Source organism: Lytechinus variegatus, chromosome 3, assembly GCF_018143015.1.
Source record: "Lytechinus variegatus isolate NC3 chromosome 3, Lvar_3.0, whole genome shotgun sequence".
Classification (NCBI taxonomy): domain Eukaryota; kingdom Metazoa; phylum Echinodermata; class Echinoidea; order Temnopleuroida; family Toxopneustidae; genus Lytechinus; species Lytechinus variegatus.
Genome location: NC_054742.1, coordinates 63,835,105 through 63,850,973, shown reverse-complemented (window position 1 = coordinate 63,850,973; position 15,869 = coordinate 63,835,105). Strand labels below are relative to the sequence as shown.

Sequence of the window (15,869 nt, the reverse complement as noted above, 5' to 3'; positions counted from 1 at the left end):
GGTCATAACTCAATTACATAGGGATATCACATAGCACAAGAAGGGGTCACGAGACTTGCGTAAAGTCATTCGTATCCTACTAACAGCTTAGAGAAACATGCACCCACCAGGGGCCCACATTGTACCCATTTGTTTCCATAAGAGATCAGTCAGGCAGATTTCGGAGATATCGATAAAGGAAATGAATGCAAATATGTGCAGTATTATAAAGTATACCCCCTCTCTCTGCTAGGGTTACAAACAGTACATTTCCATGTGCAAAAAAAATTGAAATATTAGGTTAGTTTACATACAGTATCATAAAATAAGCAATTGCTAAAATTAGTTCATACCTCCAATAAATTTTCACTTCCTCTACTGAGTATGCATGAGTACACATACACAGAGCTGCCAACCTGAACAAGAACATTTCAGTATTTTTAAAGCTGAAAATCAGTATTTTGCGAGGAATCAGTATTTTCAAAGAAATACCATAGGACAACACATAAAACTGAAACTTGAGAAATCAGTATTTTGCATGAAACCATCAGTATTCTTCTCATTTTTCAGTACTAAATACTGAACATCCGTACTACTTGGCAGCTCTGCATACATGGTATATACCTTAGTTTATAAATACATGTAGGGTAGATAGGACTTTTTAAAACGTGGCTGATTAAAATGACAAATTATTGGAATATTTTGGGAATTACACCTTTGTGTGATGCCTCCTTTTAAAAAATATTCACCCTGGCTGGCCATGGGAACATATGTCAATTGCTGTCCCCTCTGGCAGTCTCGCCTGCATAACGCAATTTAATACAGACGCAGCTGCAGTCTTTGAGAAAATGAATAATTTTTCATAAAAAATCACTTCATATGGTAATAAAATACCAAGTTCATTGACCCTAAATGACCTTGGTCATGTGACCTGAAAATCACGCAAGACAATCAGTGATATGTGATCATACCCTGACGTCCAGGTAGGTCCAAATACTTTGTACATTTCAAAAACTTAATCTTGGTTAACAAGGTTTCAATGTTGACGACGCCGCCGGAAAAGCAGCACCTGTAGTCTCACTCTGCTATGTAGGCGAGACAAACTGCACCCACAAATAATTTCATGGGTGCCAAAGTAAGATTTCTCAAATAAAAAGAGAGCAGATAATTAAATATATAATCAATCATTATATTAACCATTTATTGCTGGTGCAGAAAGTTTAACAAGAGAATGTCAGATATATGAAAATATGAGACCTTTACAATATTACAAGACAATTAATATTGATAAAATTCAAAGAATAGACCAAACCTAAGAGAATAAATCTTTTTAAAAATCCATCTTTTAGTACAAAATATACTAAACTTATATTGAAAAAAATGATAAATATAGATCAAATACATCTCATGTCAAAATATATATTCAATTTCAAATATTCAACTGAAAATAAAATAGCTGCATCTGAGTACAAGATAATCATATTATTTCATTGTAAAATACTTTCTGGAGCAAAATGGAATGGAGTTCGACACGCATCATTTGGCCCTAAATGAATGCACTAATAGCGTTGCCTAATATGAATATTGACAAATTTCTTCAACTGCGAAATATCTTCAACTCCAAAATGAATTCTTCGATGATTCAATCCTTTAAAAATATGAAATTACATCAAATGTCATATTTCCCATTCCAAGCAAACCTATTTTGCATGATCAAAATCATCCACTATATGTGATGTTTATGGAATGCACTTAACAATGTTATGTGAATTACAATTAACCTGCAAGATTCCTTCATTTTATTATGATTTTTTTACTGTATAAAAATATAATTAGAATATATGGCAATTCATTTAATGAAAATATAGAATAGAAATACAATATACGATAAAATATAAAATTTCACCAATCAACCACAGTATAATCAAGAAAAGGATGTTGTATTTCATGATCAGAAATATCAAAATATAAAAGTTTTTTTTTTTTAAGAGTAAGAATAACTAGATTTTCACAATCTCTGTTATGGTAAAATGTGACCACTCCTACTGAATACCAATGATAATAGGCCAAAGTTTAAGACAGCCAATATGTTTATTTCAATAAATGTTAATTAATTGCACGATGTTATGATTATGTTTTTGATGGTCAACCGCTTTTTCAAAAGTACTATTACAGAAGTAAATATTGATGTTTAAAAATCGATATCAACATCATCAATTATCTTTATCCCACATGAGCATATAATGCAAGATAACTTGTATTCAAAATTAAATTGTTAAATAAATTTCACTGATTTGTAATAAAATTTGTTATACATTATGCACATGTTGTGAGTCTGGGTGGAACTCAATAGTGAATGAAAACAAAAATCACAAATGAGTATGTTTGAATCAGTTTATATAAAAAACTGTTCTACCCCTAGTCTGTGTCAATATTGGTGTATGCAAACACTGGCCCCAATTCAGAACTTGAATTTGACTCGGCTCTGGTCTAAAGTTGCAGTTTAACTATGGATAGTCAATTGTGACAGGTATCTCTAAAAGGGATAAGTTCACTCTGTCAGCTCATGTTGACACTTAAATCGTTCATAACTGACTGGAAATAATTACTAAAATAGCTCTCTTTATCATTTAAACATGAGTAAATAGCCAAAAAGTGATAGGAAACATAAAATATATAAACACAACTTTGAAAGATTTACCAAATTTTTAATACAGAATTAGACAGTAAATTGCCAAATGATAGTAGACGAGTTGGTAAGTGGATGAATTGGCACTAGACTAGTTGAAAAATAAACCAGTTAAAGGGGAATCCAGCCTTGGCCATAAAATGTTGTATTGGGAAGGAGAAAAATAAATTAAACAGAATGGTGAAAGTTTGAAAGAAATTGGACAAGCAATAAGAAAGTAATAGCTGCTTTAAAATTGAGATCACTAATACTACGTAGATTTCAAATTGGCAATGGGGTAAGTAAATTATGACAAGGGGCAAGGACAACTTTCCCATAGGCCATGTACTTTATTATCAGGGATTTGTGGTTTTCTATTAAGTTCCCATTCCCCTGGGGCAGTAATCTAAATATAACCCATGTAGTATACTGTTTTATGTCCTCATGAAAGAAAAATATAATTTGAAATAAAACTTTTGGGAAAAATGACATTTTAGCCATAATATGTAGTGGAGTACATGGAAGAGTAGTCCTTGCCTTACATCACTATGACATCCCATATGCGGCCAATTTGAAGTCTCCATGGGTATAGTGATTACCAATATTTACAACTTTTAAAAATTCATATCTTTCTTTTTGTTTGTCCAATATTGTTCAAACTTTCACCTATCAACTTGTCTGATTTTTCTTTTCCTTATAAAAACAAGTTTTTATTTGGGTTGGATTCCCCTTTAAACCATGGCCTACGTTAAAGGCTTTGTCCCGAATACAGGCCATTCAAGCTATTGGCACCTACAACTGCGACTGGACATCGTCCTTCCCTTCTGTTTCAACGATGAAGATGTCGGAGGTACAGTCCCCACCGGGGTAGCGCATTTCATGAGCCAGGGCGGGGCCTTCGGGGTCATCTCCAAAGTCAACCAAGAAGTCTTTGTTGACCGTCAAACCTCCTTTCTCAGTGTCGACGTCGAGCATGAGGAGCACAGACCCAGTACTGTCAAGGAATATGACAAATTTAGAAGTATGAATTCTAGTGAAGTGTTTAAAATCAAAAGGTTATGGGTTCAAGCCTTGGGCTGCAGGAATTGTATACAGAGGGATCGGGGGTGGGTCATCAAATCAAATCAATTTTAAGATCAGTTTTAAGATCAAACAGTCATGGTGGAACCAATCATATATATCATAATAATAATAATATATACAAAATTTATAGAGCGCTTTATTCGTAAGTTTGCAAAGCGCTAAGAAAGAAGGGGGGAAAATACAAGATATCTCAGAAAAAGAGCAACAAAGGAACTGAAAGTGAAAACGCCATTACGAAAAATTAATTATACGTACAAATAAAGAGATAATCGGTGAATACACAACTTAAATATAACGGGTCGATAATCATACAGAGACTTTGTAATAATTGATGAGAATTTTTTTTCTATTCCAGGGCATATTTCCTTGATTGAAACTGAAACTGATATAAAAATAAATTTCTATAATGAGCACCCAGCCTTGTAAACTCAGTATACAACACACCGATTCACTACTCAATACATATTTTGACTGATTTTGTTCAATAGCATTATTCCTTTAATCATGAACAAAACAGAACAAAATAGGGATTTACATTTAAAGTTTTCATTACATGGAAAAATTGTCAAACAATGCAATAGTGATAAAATCTGGGAAACATTTGAAAGAGAGTACATATGAATGAATTAGGATGCATCTAAAAAGACAAAGCCTTTTTATAGTGCCATTACCTTCACATTCTTACCACATTATTAATGTTACCATGGTACCTCGACAATTTACGTTTCCTATCAAAATATTTTAGTTTTTATATAAAAATACAATTATAGGCTATTTTAGTGTATTGTTAGTATCTCAAAAGGGTATATTTAAAGACAAGGTATTTTAACCGATAATCAATGAAAGACTACGATCAGTACCCTTCCCCAACTCACTTCATGAGATCAGGATAAAACTGTTGGTCCCAGTTACTGTAGAGTGACATGGTGACATACAGACGCTTGCCGTCCAAGCTAAGCTGGATCATCTGAGTACTTCCTGTGACCTTACGACCTTTGACATAGAGAGGGTCAGGTTGTTTATCCAGCTCGGAGTCTTCCGTGACCTTGACCTTGCTATCCGAGGTGATGGACCCTCCAAGGAATATCTTGCGGAGTGAAAAATAAATCATGTTTCCGTAGATTAAAAGTGTGCATAACATTTTCAGAAATTCTTTGAATAATTTCGAGAACAGAGAAATGCCCTCTCCCCCTTCTGCATAATCCAGGAGCTGCCCCTGGTTAGAACTAGAATCATTCACAAACAATCCTTTATGCAATTATTTAAGTACTAGCTTCCACATTTCCCTAATTGATTTTTAATGAAGTCAACCTTCCATTACATGTTCACTTAAGTATCTAGCAGCATATTTCTGAAATGATAAATGATACATCTGTATTGTATTGATCAAAATAGAAATCTGAGAATAGAAATATTATAATATAAAAGTCCTTTTGCCCAATCGATAGTGGACCCGGCAGCCACTGTGCAGCACTAAATCGGCGAGGGACTATCCCTTAAATGTTGAATGGCAAACAGGGTAGCAGCAAATCCAATCGTTTTAAGTCTTCTGGTCTGACGGATGCTCTACCCACTGAGCCAACACACCCGTATAACAGACTATGCAAAACATGGGTTAAAAACTTCTCTGTCAATCACATTTCTGTGATCCTAAGATCTTTTATTATACTAAGGTAAGGTTACCAACCCCTCCCCCTGAATTGCCTTAAACTTTTAACCTATTGCAAAATAAACCCCCCAAAATGTACCCACTAATTTCAATAGTTTTGCAGCCGTCATTGCTCTGTACCGACACTCATCCTGCTTTAATTGTCACCGACAGGGTCTTTGCTTGGCCTTTAGAGCAGTAAACCATCAAATATTCATTCCTTGGATAATGAGGGTAATAATGATAGTAATAATAATGATAATAGTATGAAACATTTATATAGTTCTGAATGCAATGTTTCTCAGCACTGCATAATATCACCCCCAGCTTCGGCACGGCTAATCTGATTCGCTGCTCGAGCATTCAAGGAACTTCTCCCTATCTGGTACCCATTTACTACACCTGGGTGGACAGTGGCATATGTAGAAAAACGCCTTGCCAAAGGATGCAAGTGCAATGGTGGCCGGGATTTGAACCCTGGACCTTGTGGTCATCTTTACCATGCACCTACCTGTCCAACAAGTTTTGGGTGGCGGGTATCTGTGATGTCATACTGGCGGAGATCACCATGAAGCCAGTTACTGAGATACAAGAAACGATCATCCATTGATATCAAGATATCTGTGATCAGACCTGAAAAAAAAAAAAAAAATCAAAAACATCAGTGAAAATCTGTTGATACCACATATCATTAGGTAAGATGACAGATTTATAAAACTTTGAGTAGAGTCAGGATGTTTGAGTTCAAATCTTTAATCTTCAATTTGAATCTTCAGGAAGTGAAGATATCCATATGTACAAGATGTATGTTATACAAGAATGAAAATTTGTGTGATGTCACGTGTGAACAACTCCACCAAAATCAGTGTATACAGTGTGTCCCAGAAAAAAGGAAACCGTGATTCCCATTTCTCTTTGCTTCAAAGGCAATTGAATTATGACATTTCATTTACATAATCATTATGTAATTATTTCTCTTTACTCAGATAGCTAATATGAGACAAACAATTCACGCATTAATGAGCAAGACAAATTTGAAATTTTAATGTCAAAACCAGGTTGCGCAGAAAAATTGGATAAGATTAGTTTGTGATACGACAGCCGTGCTTATTAAAGGTCAAGGTCAAGTCCGCCTCAAAAAACGCTAATTTGAATCAATAGAGAGATGCTGAAAATTTCATCAAAATCGGATGTAAAATAAGAAAGTTATGACATTTCAAAGTTTCGCTTATTTTTAACAAAATAGTTATATGGACGAGCCAGTTACATCCAAATGAGTCGATGATGTCATTAACTCACTATTTCTTTTGTTTTTTATTGTTTGAATTATACAATATTTCAATTTTATATGAATTTGATGATTAGGACCTCCTTGCCTGAAGCACAAAATGTTAAAATAATGGAATTCCACGTGTTCAAGGAGGAATGAAACTTCATTTCACATGACAATGACGAAAAAAATCAAAATATTTCATATACAAAAGATAGTGTGAGTGATGTCATCTGTTCCTTCATTTGCATACCGCCAGAGATGAGCATATACCGTAACTGTTTTGTGAAATGAAGTGAAACTTTAAAATGTCATAACTTTCTTATTTTACATCAGATTTTGATGAAATTTTCAGTGTTATGCTTGTTGAACTTTTCTCTTTTTATTCAAATCAGGTTTTTGTTGGGATGGACTAGTCCTTTAATGACGATTGGCTCATTAGCATTTCTTTTGTATTCTTTGTTAAGATCCTGTCCCTGATCCCTGAAATGAAAGTGGATTCAGATTCACACACGAGTTTCTGAGCAAATCGTTTCTGATAGATCAATACTGTTATGTGATGATAAGACATATCTCACATATTCAATATTATATCTATACATAATCAATACTTCTACAGGAAGTATACCAGCTCCAACTTTCATTAGAAAGTATTACTCATTCTTCTTCCAGCTAAACTTCTGATGCACACACATTTTATGGGTTTCTTATTCACTACATTTCATGTTCTCCCTAAAAGGTCAACTCCCCCAATTCAGAGTAAAGTTATGACGTACAGATTGTTTTGGTCAAGCGTCCAAGGTTGACCAACACCTGTTTGATCGTAAAGAGTCTAGACCAGACCAATATAAAAGGAGTTCACTTCTGAACCCAAATCAGAATGCAGATTACTTCAGAGAATGCAGATTGGTTAGAGAATGCAGATTATTACAGAAGGCAGATTGGTTAGAGATTACCTTACAGATTGTTCCAGCATACAGACAGATTAGAGATTGGAGTTTAGATAGTATAGTCACCATCAGACTTACTCATGTTCCTGTATTATTTGTTATCATCATCTTCATCATCAAGTATTTAATAAATGTATATATGAACTGTACAGGCTTTGTATTGACTCCTTCATTTTAAGTCTGGTTGAAAGTTAAAGTGCAATCGATCCAACCCCAACACAACATGGTGGAGAACCCGTATTCAACCAGCGAGACCCCCACTAAACTGATTGGAGCTTAGATAGTATAGTCACCATCAGACTTACTCATGTTCCTGTATTATTTGTTATCATCATCTTCATCATCAAGTATTTAATAAATGTATATATGAACTGTACAGGCTTTGTATTGACTCCTTCATTTTAAGACTGGTTGAAAGTTAAAGTGCAATCGATCCAAACCCCAACACAACAATATTTATGGTTGTAATCTGCCTTGCTTGAATGATTTGCAAAGCTCTTGGTTTCAAAATCAGAAATGAGACTTTACTCTTGCTCTGAGTATCAAACTTTTATTTCAAGCATATCTAATAATTGTGAAATCTATCTCTGAAAACGGGTTTCCTTTTTGTGGACACACCGTATATTTAATTTGAATTGCCACTTTTATTCTAGTTTTTATCAAGTACTTATGTCTAGATCTGAGCCCCATTTCATAAAAAGTTGATACGATAGAACTCCTGCTGGAATGTTAACTACCATAACAGTGAAAATTTTGCTTCCTGATTGACTCTTTAAATTAAATGGGGCCGAGGGGTTCTTTTTATGGGAGGGGATGAAATACAAGTCTCAATATATGTTATGGAATAAGGTCCCCCAAGTCGGTGCAGTTCCCGGGGGGGGGGGGCCAGGCACTCGACCAAAAAAGTGGTAGGGGTGTGCCGCGGGAGAGACAAAAAACGGGGGCCTTGGAGCGGGCTTATTGTAAAAAGGAGGGTCCTCGGAACGGGCTTCGGAACTACAATTTTGTGAAAACGGGGGTCCTTGGAACGGATCGCCGGCGTGTATGTGCGTATGCACCCCTATGAAACGGGGATGCGTGCATGATGCAGCCGTAGCGCGGCCTCCGCCGGGTGCGCTCGGGCAGAGACTATGGTCGGACAGCGCTCGGCGGCCACTTTTCACAAAAATTGCAGTAGATCAATGCTACCGGAACTGTGTAACAAAAAATATACGAAGCTTTGGAGCAGATTTCTTTCTTTTTTTCTCGATAAGAACAAAATGCTATGCCTTAGAGTGGCTTTCTTTGTTTTATTTTCTCAATAAGACAAAAATGCTATGCCTTGGAACAGAAATTTGGGTGTAAAAATGGGGGTCCCCTCTGCGGCACATACCCACTATGCATTATATACTGAGTGCCCCCCCCCCCCCGGGGGTGCAGTCCCCCTTCTCTGCGCACATGTGTATAGTTAAAGGAGATACGCAATGACTACAAACTTTACACTTGCAATACATAGAAAGTTATTCATTTTTAAAATCTGACTTAATCAAATGGTGGAAGAATAATTTCTGTCATTTCATGTGATGGCCAAAGAATGCAGCCTTTCTCATCAAATTCCTGAATCATGTGTAAAGTGAATGAGTGCGCAGACATGGGGCACCATTTTAGTGTTCAGTCTGAAAAATGACCGGCTGCGGTTTTTCCCAAGAAAATATCTTTCTCTCAAATAATTCTGAGACTTTTGGCACAGCTCAATCATAAAAATATATAGGAAAATTATTGACTGAAAGTTTTTGTGATATTATAAAAAAAAATTATGATTAATCTTAAGTTAGATTATTAGGTGTGCAGACATGGGGGCCCGCCATCATATTATAAGATATAAGCAAAAAGGGAAAAATATGGGGTTATAAAGCCTATTCAGTATCTAAATTAAGGGGGGTGTTGTTTGTGTATGGCAACACACGGGTGCGTCGTGGTCTAGTGGTTCTGACTCTCGCCTTTCAAACAGAGGGTCGTGGGTTCGAATCCTAACCATGGCGTGTTTTCCTTCAGCAAGAAATTTATCCGCAATGTGCTGCACTCGACCCAGGTGAGGTGAATGGGTACTTGGCAGGATTAATTCCTTGCATGCACTGAGCGCCAGTGATGGCAGCTCGAGCTAAAGCCGGGGTAATAATAGCAGCGCTTTGTATCCTCAGGCAAAAGGCGCTTTATAAATACCGCTATTATTATTATTATTAACACATAAAATTGTAATTTCTTGGAAATATTGCATTATGTTGTGTTAAATAGACCATAAAGCCTTTACATGATATTGGTGCCACCAACAGTAGAATGCATGACCGTACTATACTCCATAAACATGGTGTTCAAACTTGTGATAGATACGCATGCATCAGTAAGCCCCAGTGGCCTAGAGCTTAATATGTTGTTCTTATTTTGCAAAATAAAATATTCAAATCAAGCAGAGCCAGAATCTAGTCAGCAAAATGATATTCGTCAGTTTCCATGCCTTTATCAAATCAAGAACTTCCTTTTATGTTTGAATATTGCTAAGGCAATTTCTTACACACATGCAAAATAGTGCACATTAAGCAACATCTTACAAATTGTCTTGAAATAATTATTTGTAAACTATTTGCTTAGATATAGGTAATTGTTTTATACATAATATAATATCGAACAGTAAATATTGAACAAAGATATTAGCACTCGAGTCAGCCTTGAACTTTGATACATAAAACGTGCACATCTCTCTCATGACCTTCCATTCACTATATTATATATATATATACATATATATTTCAATTTTTCCCCCAAGACAATAAAGCAATGTGAATTATAGTCCACATACTAAAATGTTGCTTCATGATAAGTGACAGAAGTGAGTCATTGGCAAGGTTTTCTAATTCTCGATGAACTGCTTTGATCTATAATGTCATATCATCTGGAGAAATTTCTGAAGGTTTCCATGGCAATGTAATGGCTGTGTGACACACCATGCACGACTTAAATTAATTAAAAAAAACATCATTAATGATGACCTATTGATTGGCTCAGAAAGTTTTGGTGCATTTTTTTTCTTCAAATTTTGGGTTATACTTCGTAATTCCGAAACACATAAATTGCCTATACCTCAAAGGTTGTTAATCCAAAAACATAGAAGGGTTTCTGAACATTTGTGGCGTTATTTCGAAGGTTCGTTATTCCGAAGGTTCAATAATCCAAAAACGAAATAAGGTTCGTTGTTCCGAAGGTTCGTTAATCCGAAAACGAAATAAGGTTCGCTAATCATTTCGTGTTCGGACAAACAAACCTTCGGAATTACAAACCTCATTTTGTTTTCGAATTAACGAACCTTCGGAATTACGAACCTCACTTTGTTGTCGGACTAACGAACCTTCGGAATTACGAACCTCATTTCGTTTTCGGACAAACAAACCTTCGGAATTACGAACCTTCGGAAATACGAACCTTCGGAATAACGAACCTTTGGAATATCTGAACCTTCGGAGTAACGAAGCTTCGGAATTACGAATGTATGCGAAATTTTGTGCTCACATATAATGAGCTCTTTTGAAACCTATGGCTTTGCCCTGTTAAATTTCAAGGCCTGACCATGTTTCTTTTGTGGGCATATGTTTCATCGTGAATGAAAATGACCATCCAAACTCAATGTTTCAGCAAGTACAAGCATGTTCTTGGCATCTTCAATCTCCTATTTGAGACAGTCACTCAATTTCTTTATATTTTTTTTTAGTGCTTTTTGGACGCAGCACATTCAGCAATAGGCCTCAAGGCCAAGTTTTAGAAAACCTGACATCAATTACATGTACAAACTATAGCTAGATTTAATAACAATATTTGTTTCCAACCAATTGAATGATATTACTTCAGTAGTGTATTATCAATAATGAAACCGAACGGAACTGTCACTCTCCTTTTCATTCCTATCTTGTTTATTTGCCAGTGTCGGTTACCTCCAATCCTACAAAATAAACAAAATGAAGAGCTAGTAGGAGGGAAGACAAATTTGGTATACAATGAAACCTTGCCCCACATATCATTTCTCTGATTGCGACTCACCTGGCATGTCAGGCAAGGCCCAATTATCCACCTTCTTGGACGGAATGGAGATGACTTTTTCTGCTGCCCAATTTCCATTCTGAATGAAAAAAGGAAAATAATAATAAATAAGATACCTTAAATAACATCATACAAAAGTTTAGAATTTATTCCTTTCATAGCAATATACACAATGATATATTACTTACAAAAAGTGTTTTATTATCACTTAGATAGATTTCATCATTTTCAAATCATATAAATGTAGCATCCTGATATGCATTTGATAATTCATTTCCTTGAGACTTGGCAAAAAAAGTAATCTGGAAAATCATATTCAATTCAATTCATTTATTCTTTTCCATTAAAAAACAACAAGATATGTACATTTGAAATACATATCATGTTTATAAAAAAATTGATCAAATACATAAGCATAGTAAATTAATATTGTAAGTGATAGAAATAAATGGAAAATGGAACACCTGCAGAAAGCTTTTAAGAAAGCTTGTAAATGGCAGGAGTCCAAAAGTTGACAAAATAAAAATATAATAATAATATTAGATGGCGTATGTATTTGAATTAAATGTCTTGCCCCCCCCCCTATCCCCACCTGCCCCCTGTCCCAACACCCCCCTACCCATCTCTCTCTCAGGTAAAATTCAAAATATGAATTCAGATTGCAGTCAGAAATAAACAAGCCTTTTGTATTTCATTTATTGTAAAGATATACCGTTATGTATGACTGCACATTTAATATAGAATTCTAATTCATGTCTGACAGTGACAAATGCATACGTGGGGCACAAGATAGGGAGGATAATATTTCACTGTAATGATGTACTGGTACACGAGGTTCTACAGAATTATAGAAATAGAATCAAAGTCTGATTAATGCAGCATATGTGGGGGCACAGGATCATAAGGATAACAAAACCTAAAGCCCACCCACCATACAATCCATCTATGATGCCCTTTTGAACATATTGCATTTTGCATTAGATCTGAAATTTCCAAAAAGGAGAGGTAAATATTTGAATTCTGGCATAATGCTAGAAATGCTTAATCAAAATCCTGCTTAATTCTGAAGCCTTTGGGCAGAGTAAATTCCCAATCGGCTTCAAGTCGCAGCCAATGATGAAGTCTTAAAGAGAAATTCCAGTAGTTGCAGTTAACACTGATTTCATGAGAAAGTCTGTAAAACAAGGCTTAATTGCAAGTATATCATCGAGGATCTAGATCTGGTACAGTTACATTAACTGGACTTTGTGAAATCTTGAAATCTACGCTGAAAAATGTTCACAACGAAAATCCCCAACACAGATAAGCGCACGTGGGACAATGTATAATTATTGCTCAGGGCGTCGGGCCCGACGCCCTACCCGAATCCCGTGCTTATTTGCTGATTTCTCAGCAATTACACAATTTCTTCCAGAATCCTTTGGCACATGCGTTTTATTTATACAAACAGACACTTTAGTGGTCATTTCATTGGATTCTGTACGAACTCATTTTGATATCGTTACCAAAACTAGCATTTACCTTTAAGGATTTGGAATTTACTCTGCTTTAATTCCTACAGGGAGGCGTGAAATAGGCTAGAATTCCTATTTTTGTATTAATCCTAATGTTTTGAACTATGGTTAAGATTTTAAAGATTGGAATGTTCATCAGATGCTCTTACAATTTCTCTGATAATGATCGGATCACAACCAATCATATAGTGTGCACCGGGCTTAATGATCCCCTCATAATATCATTTGAGTAAACGTTGATGCTTCGATCTCGGGCCCATTTGAAAAAGTCATGAGACTTTTGCAACTCCCACTGAAACCTTAATTTCAAATGGTTTCTGAACCCTGTTAGCCATCATCATAATCGCAAAGTTACAACAGATTTAACACTTTGTGAAATGGGGCCCCAGAAACAAAGAGGCTGTGATTTTCACTGACAATTTTACTTTGCGCCAATCAGACGTAAGGATTTCAGTGGCTTATAACACTTTTTTTTCAATGAAAACCATGCAGTGATCAATGTCACTATTTGACTCATGAAATGCTTATGGGAACTGCATCTTATAGCAATTTCCTCATTGCTACTTCTTGGGGTTTTTTAGTTCCCTATTCCCTTCCCTTCAAAATAAGAGGTTAAATAAGGTGTGATTGGATAAGCCAAAATATTTGGCTAAAGTTTATGTTTTTACTTGTCTTTCCAACAGTTAAAGGCTTCATTATAAATATACAAACACTGACAGAAAGCTCTATTTTAGGTGCCTTCAATTCTCAGTAAGGTATCACAAATCAGTTACACACAAAGAGAAAATAAGACACAGATCTTTGAAGTAGCTTAGAGAGATATAATGTGCATATCATCTTGAATCTGGAAGTTTTTGCTGACACAGCTGAAAATCTTATGAGCAAAGACCAGCTAGAGGTGTAAACAATGAAATAGATGCAAAAAAAGTAAAGTACTAATAAGCCTAGCCTAACAAAACAAAAGAAGATTAAACCATTGGTCAAAGTTCAATACCCCAGGGGGCCATTTCATAAAGCTGTTCGTAAGATAAGAGCGACTTTAAGAACGACTGGTGAACCTTTCTTAGGCGCTAAACCATCACCAATGAATATACCATTTACCACAAGAGAGGATCACCAGTCGTTCTTAACTTAAGAACAGTTTTATGAAACACCCACCCAGTGTGATTGGGGGGGGGCAAATCCACACCCCGTAAAGTTTGCAAAAACAAAGGACGCACCCCATGAAATACCTTCAGTTGGGAGAATAATGAACCTTTTTGGGGGGAGGGGAGCTTTTCAAATTTCGGGCATGAAAAGTACCCCCTTCAATAGAAAATCCTAGATCCAAGATAGTACTTCCATTATTTCTTATCTAGGTTTTACAAGGGGCACCAAAATAAGTTTAAATTATGAAAAATAATAAGCACATGCATATTAATTGTCCATGTCGGTCCTGGAGGAGACAGTGTAGAGATCAGAGGAAAAACCCCAATTGAGTCAACTTCACATGCTAAAAGTCTTATACATTAGGGGAGGGGTTGCACCAGGAGAGGGGCTCGGACCTTCATGGTAAAGTTCTGCCTTAAAAAGTCATCCATGAAGTCAGAGCATATGCTACATGTCATAACAATAAATTGGACGTAACATCAACTCTGTAGAGTGCTCAAGGTGCTTTTCAACAAATTTTACAGGAAATTAAGAAGAATTGAGCAAGTCTGAATTTTATATGTTTTTCTTCAAATGTTTGGAAGTAAAACATTTTTAGAAATTCATTCAGGAAGGCTGAACTAATTGGAGCAGTGTAATAGCTAGAGTGGACGGCAGTGGTCGGGCCGTTCGGGCCCAACCAGCACCAAAGATTTCTGACTACCACTGAAAAACACTGCTTCTGTCCACCACTAATTTCAAATGGAAATTGGAAAGTGTTTAAAACTAACTCCTTCCAAAATGCAATTGCACTTGCATTCATTTCCATCTTTAATTTTGTTTTATATGCATAATTTATGCTAAACATTGATAGATATAATTTCATTCTCAAAGATTTGCTAATGTCAGATTTTTATTAATTTGATGTTCCTTCACTTTATCTGAAAAAACCCTTTGTAATGCCATTTAGCACCCCCCCCCCCCCCCCCCCCCGTTTTAAATAGTTTGGACATCATGAGAGAACAGTAAATGGAGGAACTTTAAGGACCTTGTAGCACAGTATTTAAACACCACTGATCTCTCTATGTCATCAACCTCTTTATTTCCAGAGAGGCATTTCGACATCTATCGAAATGTAAATATTGATGTTAGGTTTGATGACTATGCATAATGTACATTTCTAAGCAGGTTTATATACTGGTACTCTAAGCCTACAGGCTTCAAGCAGTATGAGATGCATACATCCAAAATTATCATTTTTTAAAATGAATTCACCGGGTGGATTGGTGAACTATGTAGAATATTCTAACAAGATAAGGAGTAATGACAGTCAAGGCTAAGACAGGAACAAGGAAAACACTTCTAATTTAATACCAATAGTGCAAAAAATGCAAATACAAAACAGAATAGCTGTGTCTGTGATATGACCTGTTTAACCCTCTTCCATTTGCCAAATACTTTATAAAAACACTTAAAAACATTATAATTCTTTCAGAGAAAATTTTGATTGGCCATCAATCTTTAAAGCCTCAAATTTCAATTAGTATGCTTCCTTCATTTA

At 35.8% G+C, this 15,869-nt stretch overlaps 1 protein-coding gene across 1 annotated transcript in view; it reads right to left on the bottom strand.

Moving 5' to 3' along the window:
- Positions 1-1,158: 1,158 nt before the first annotated feature.
- LOC121411635 (methanethiol oxidase-like) overlaps positions 1,159-15,869 on the bottom strand; it is a 30,638-nt gene continuing 15,927 nt past the window's right edge. Inside the window, exons 7-11 of the mRNA XM_041604447.1 lie at positions 11,667-11,745; positions 5,890-6,011; positions 4,606-4,817; positions 3,384-3,641; positions 1,159-2,784 (exon numbers count right to left, since the gene is read on the bottom strand). Coding sequence (XP_041460381.1) covers positions 3,440-3,641; positions 4,606-4,817; positions 5,890-6,011; positions 11,667-11,745 — 615 coding nt within the window. The 3' untranslated portion in view covers positions 1,159-2,784; positions 3,384-3,439. The remainder of the gene's footprint in view (positions 2,785-3,383; positions 3,642-4,605; positions 4,818-5,889; positions 6,012-11,666; positions 11,746-15,869) is intronic.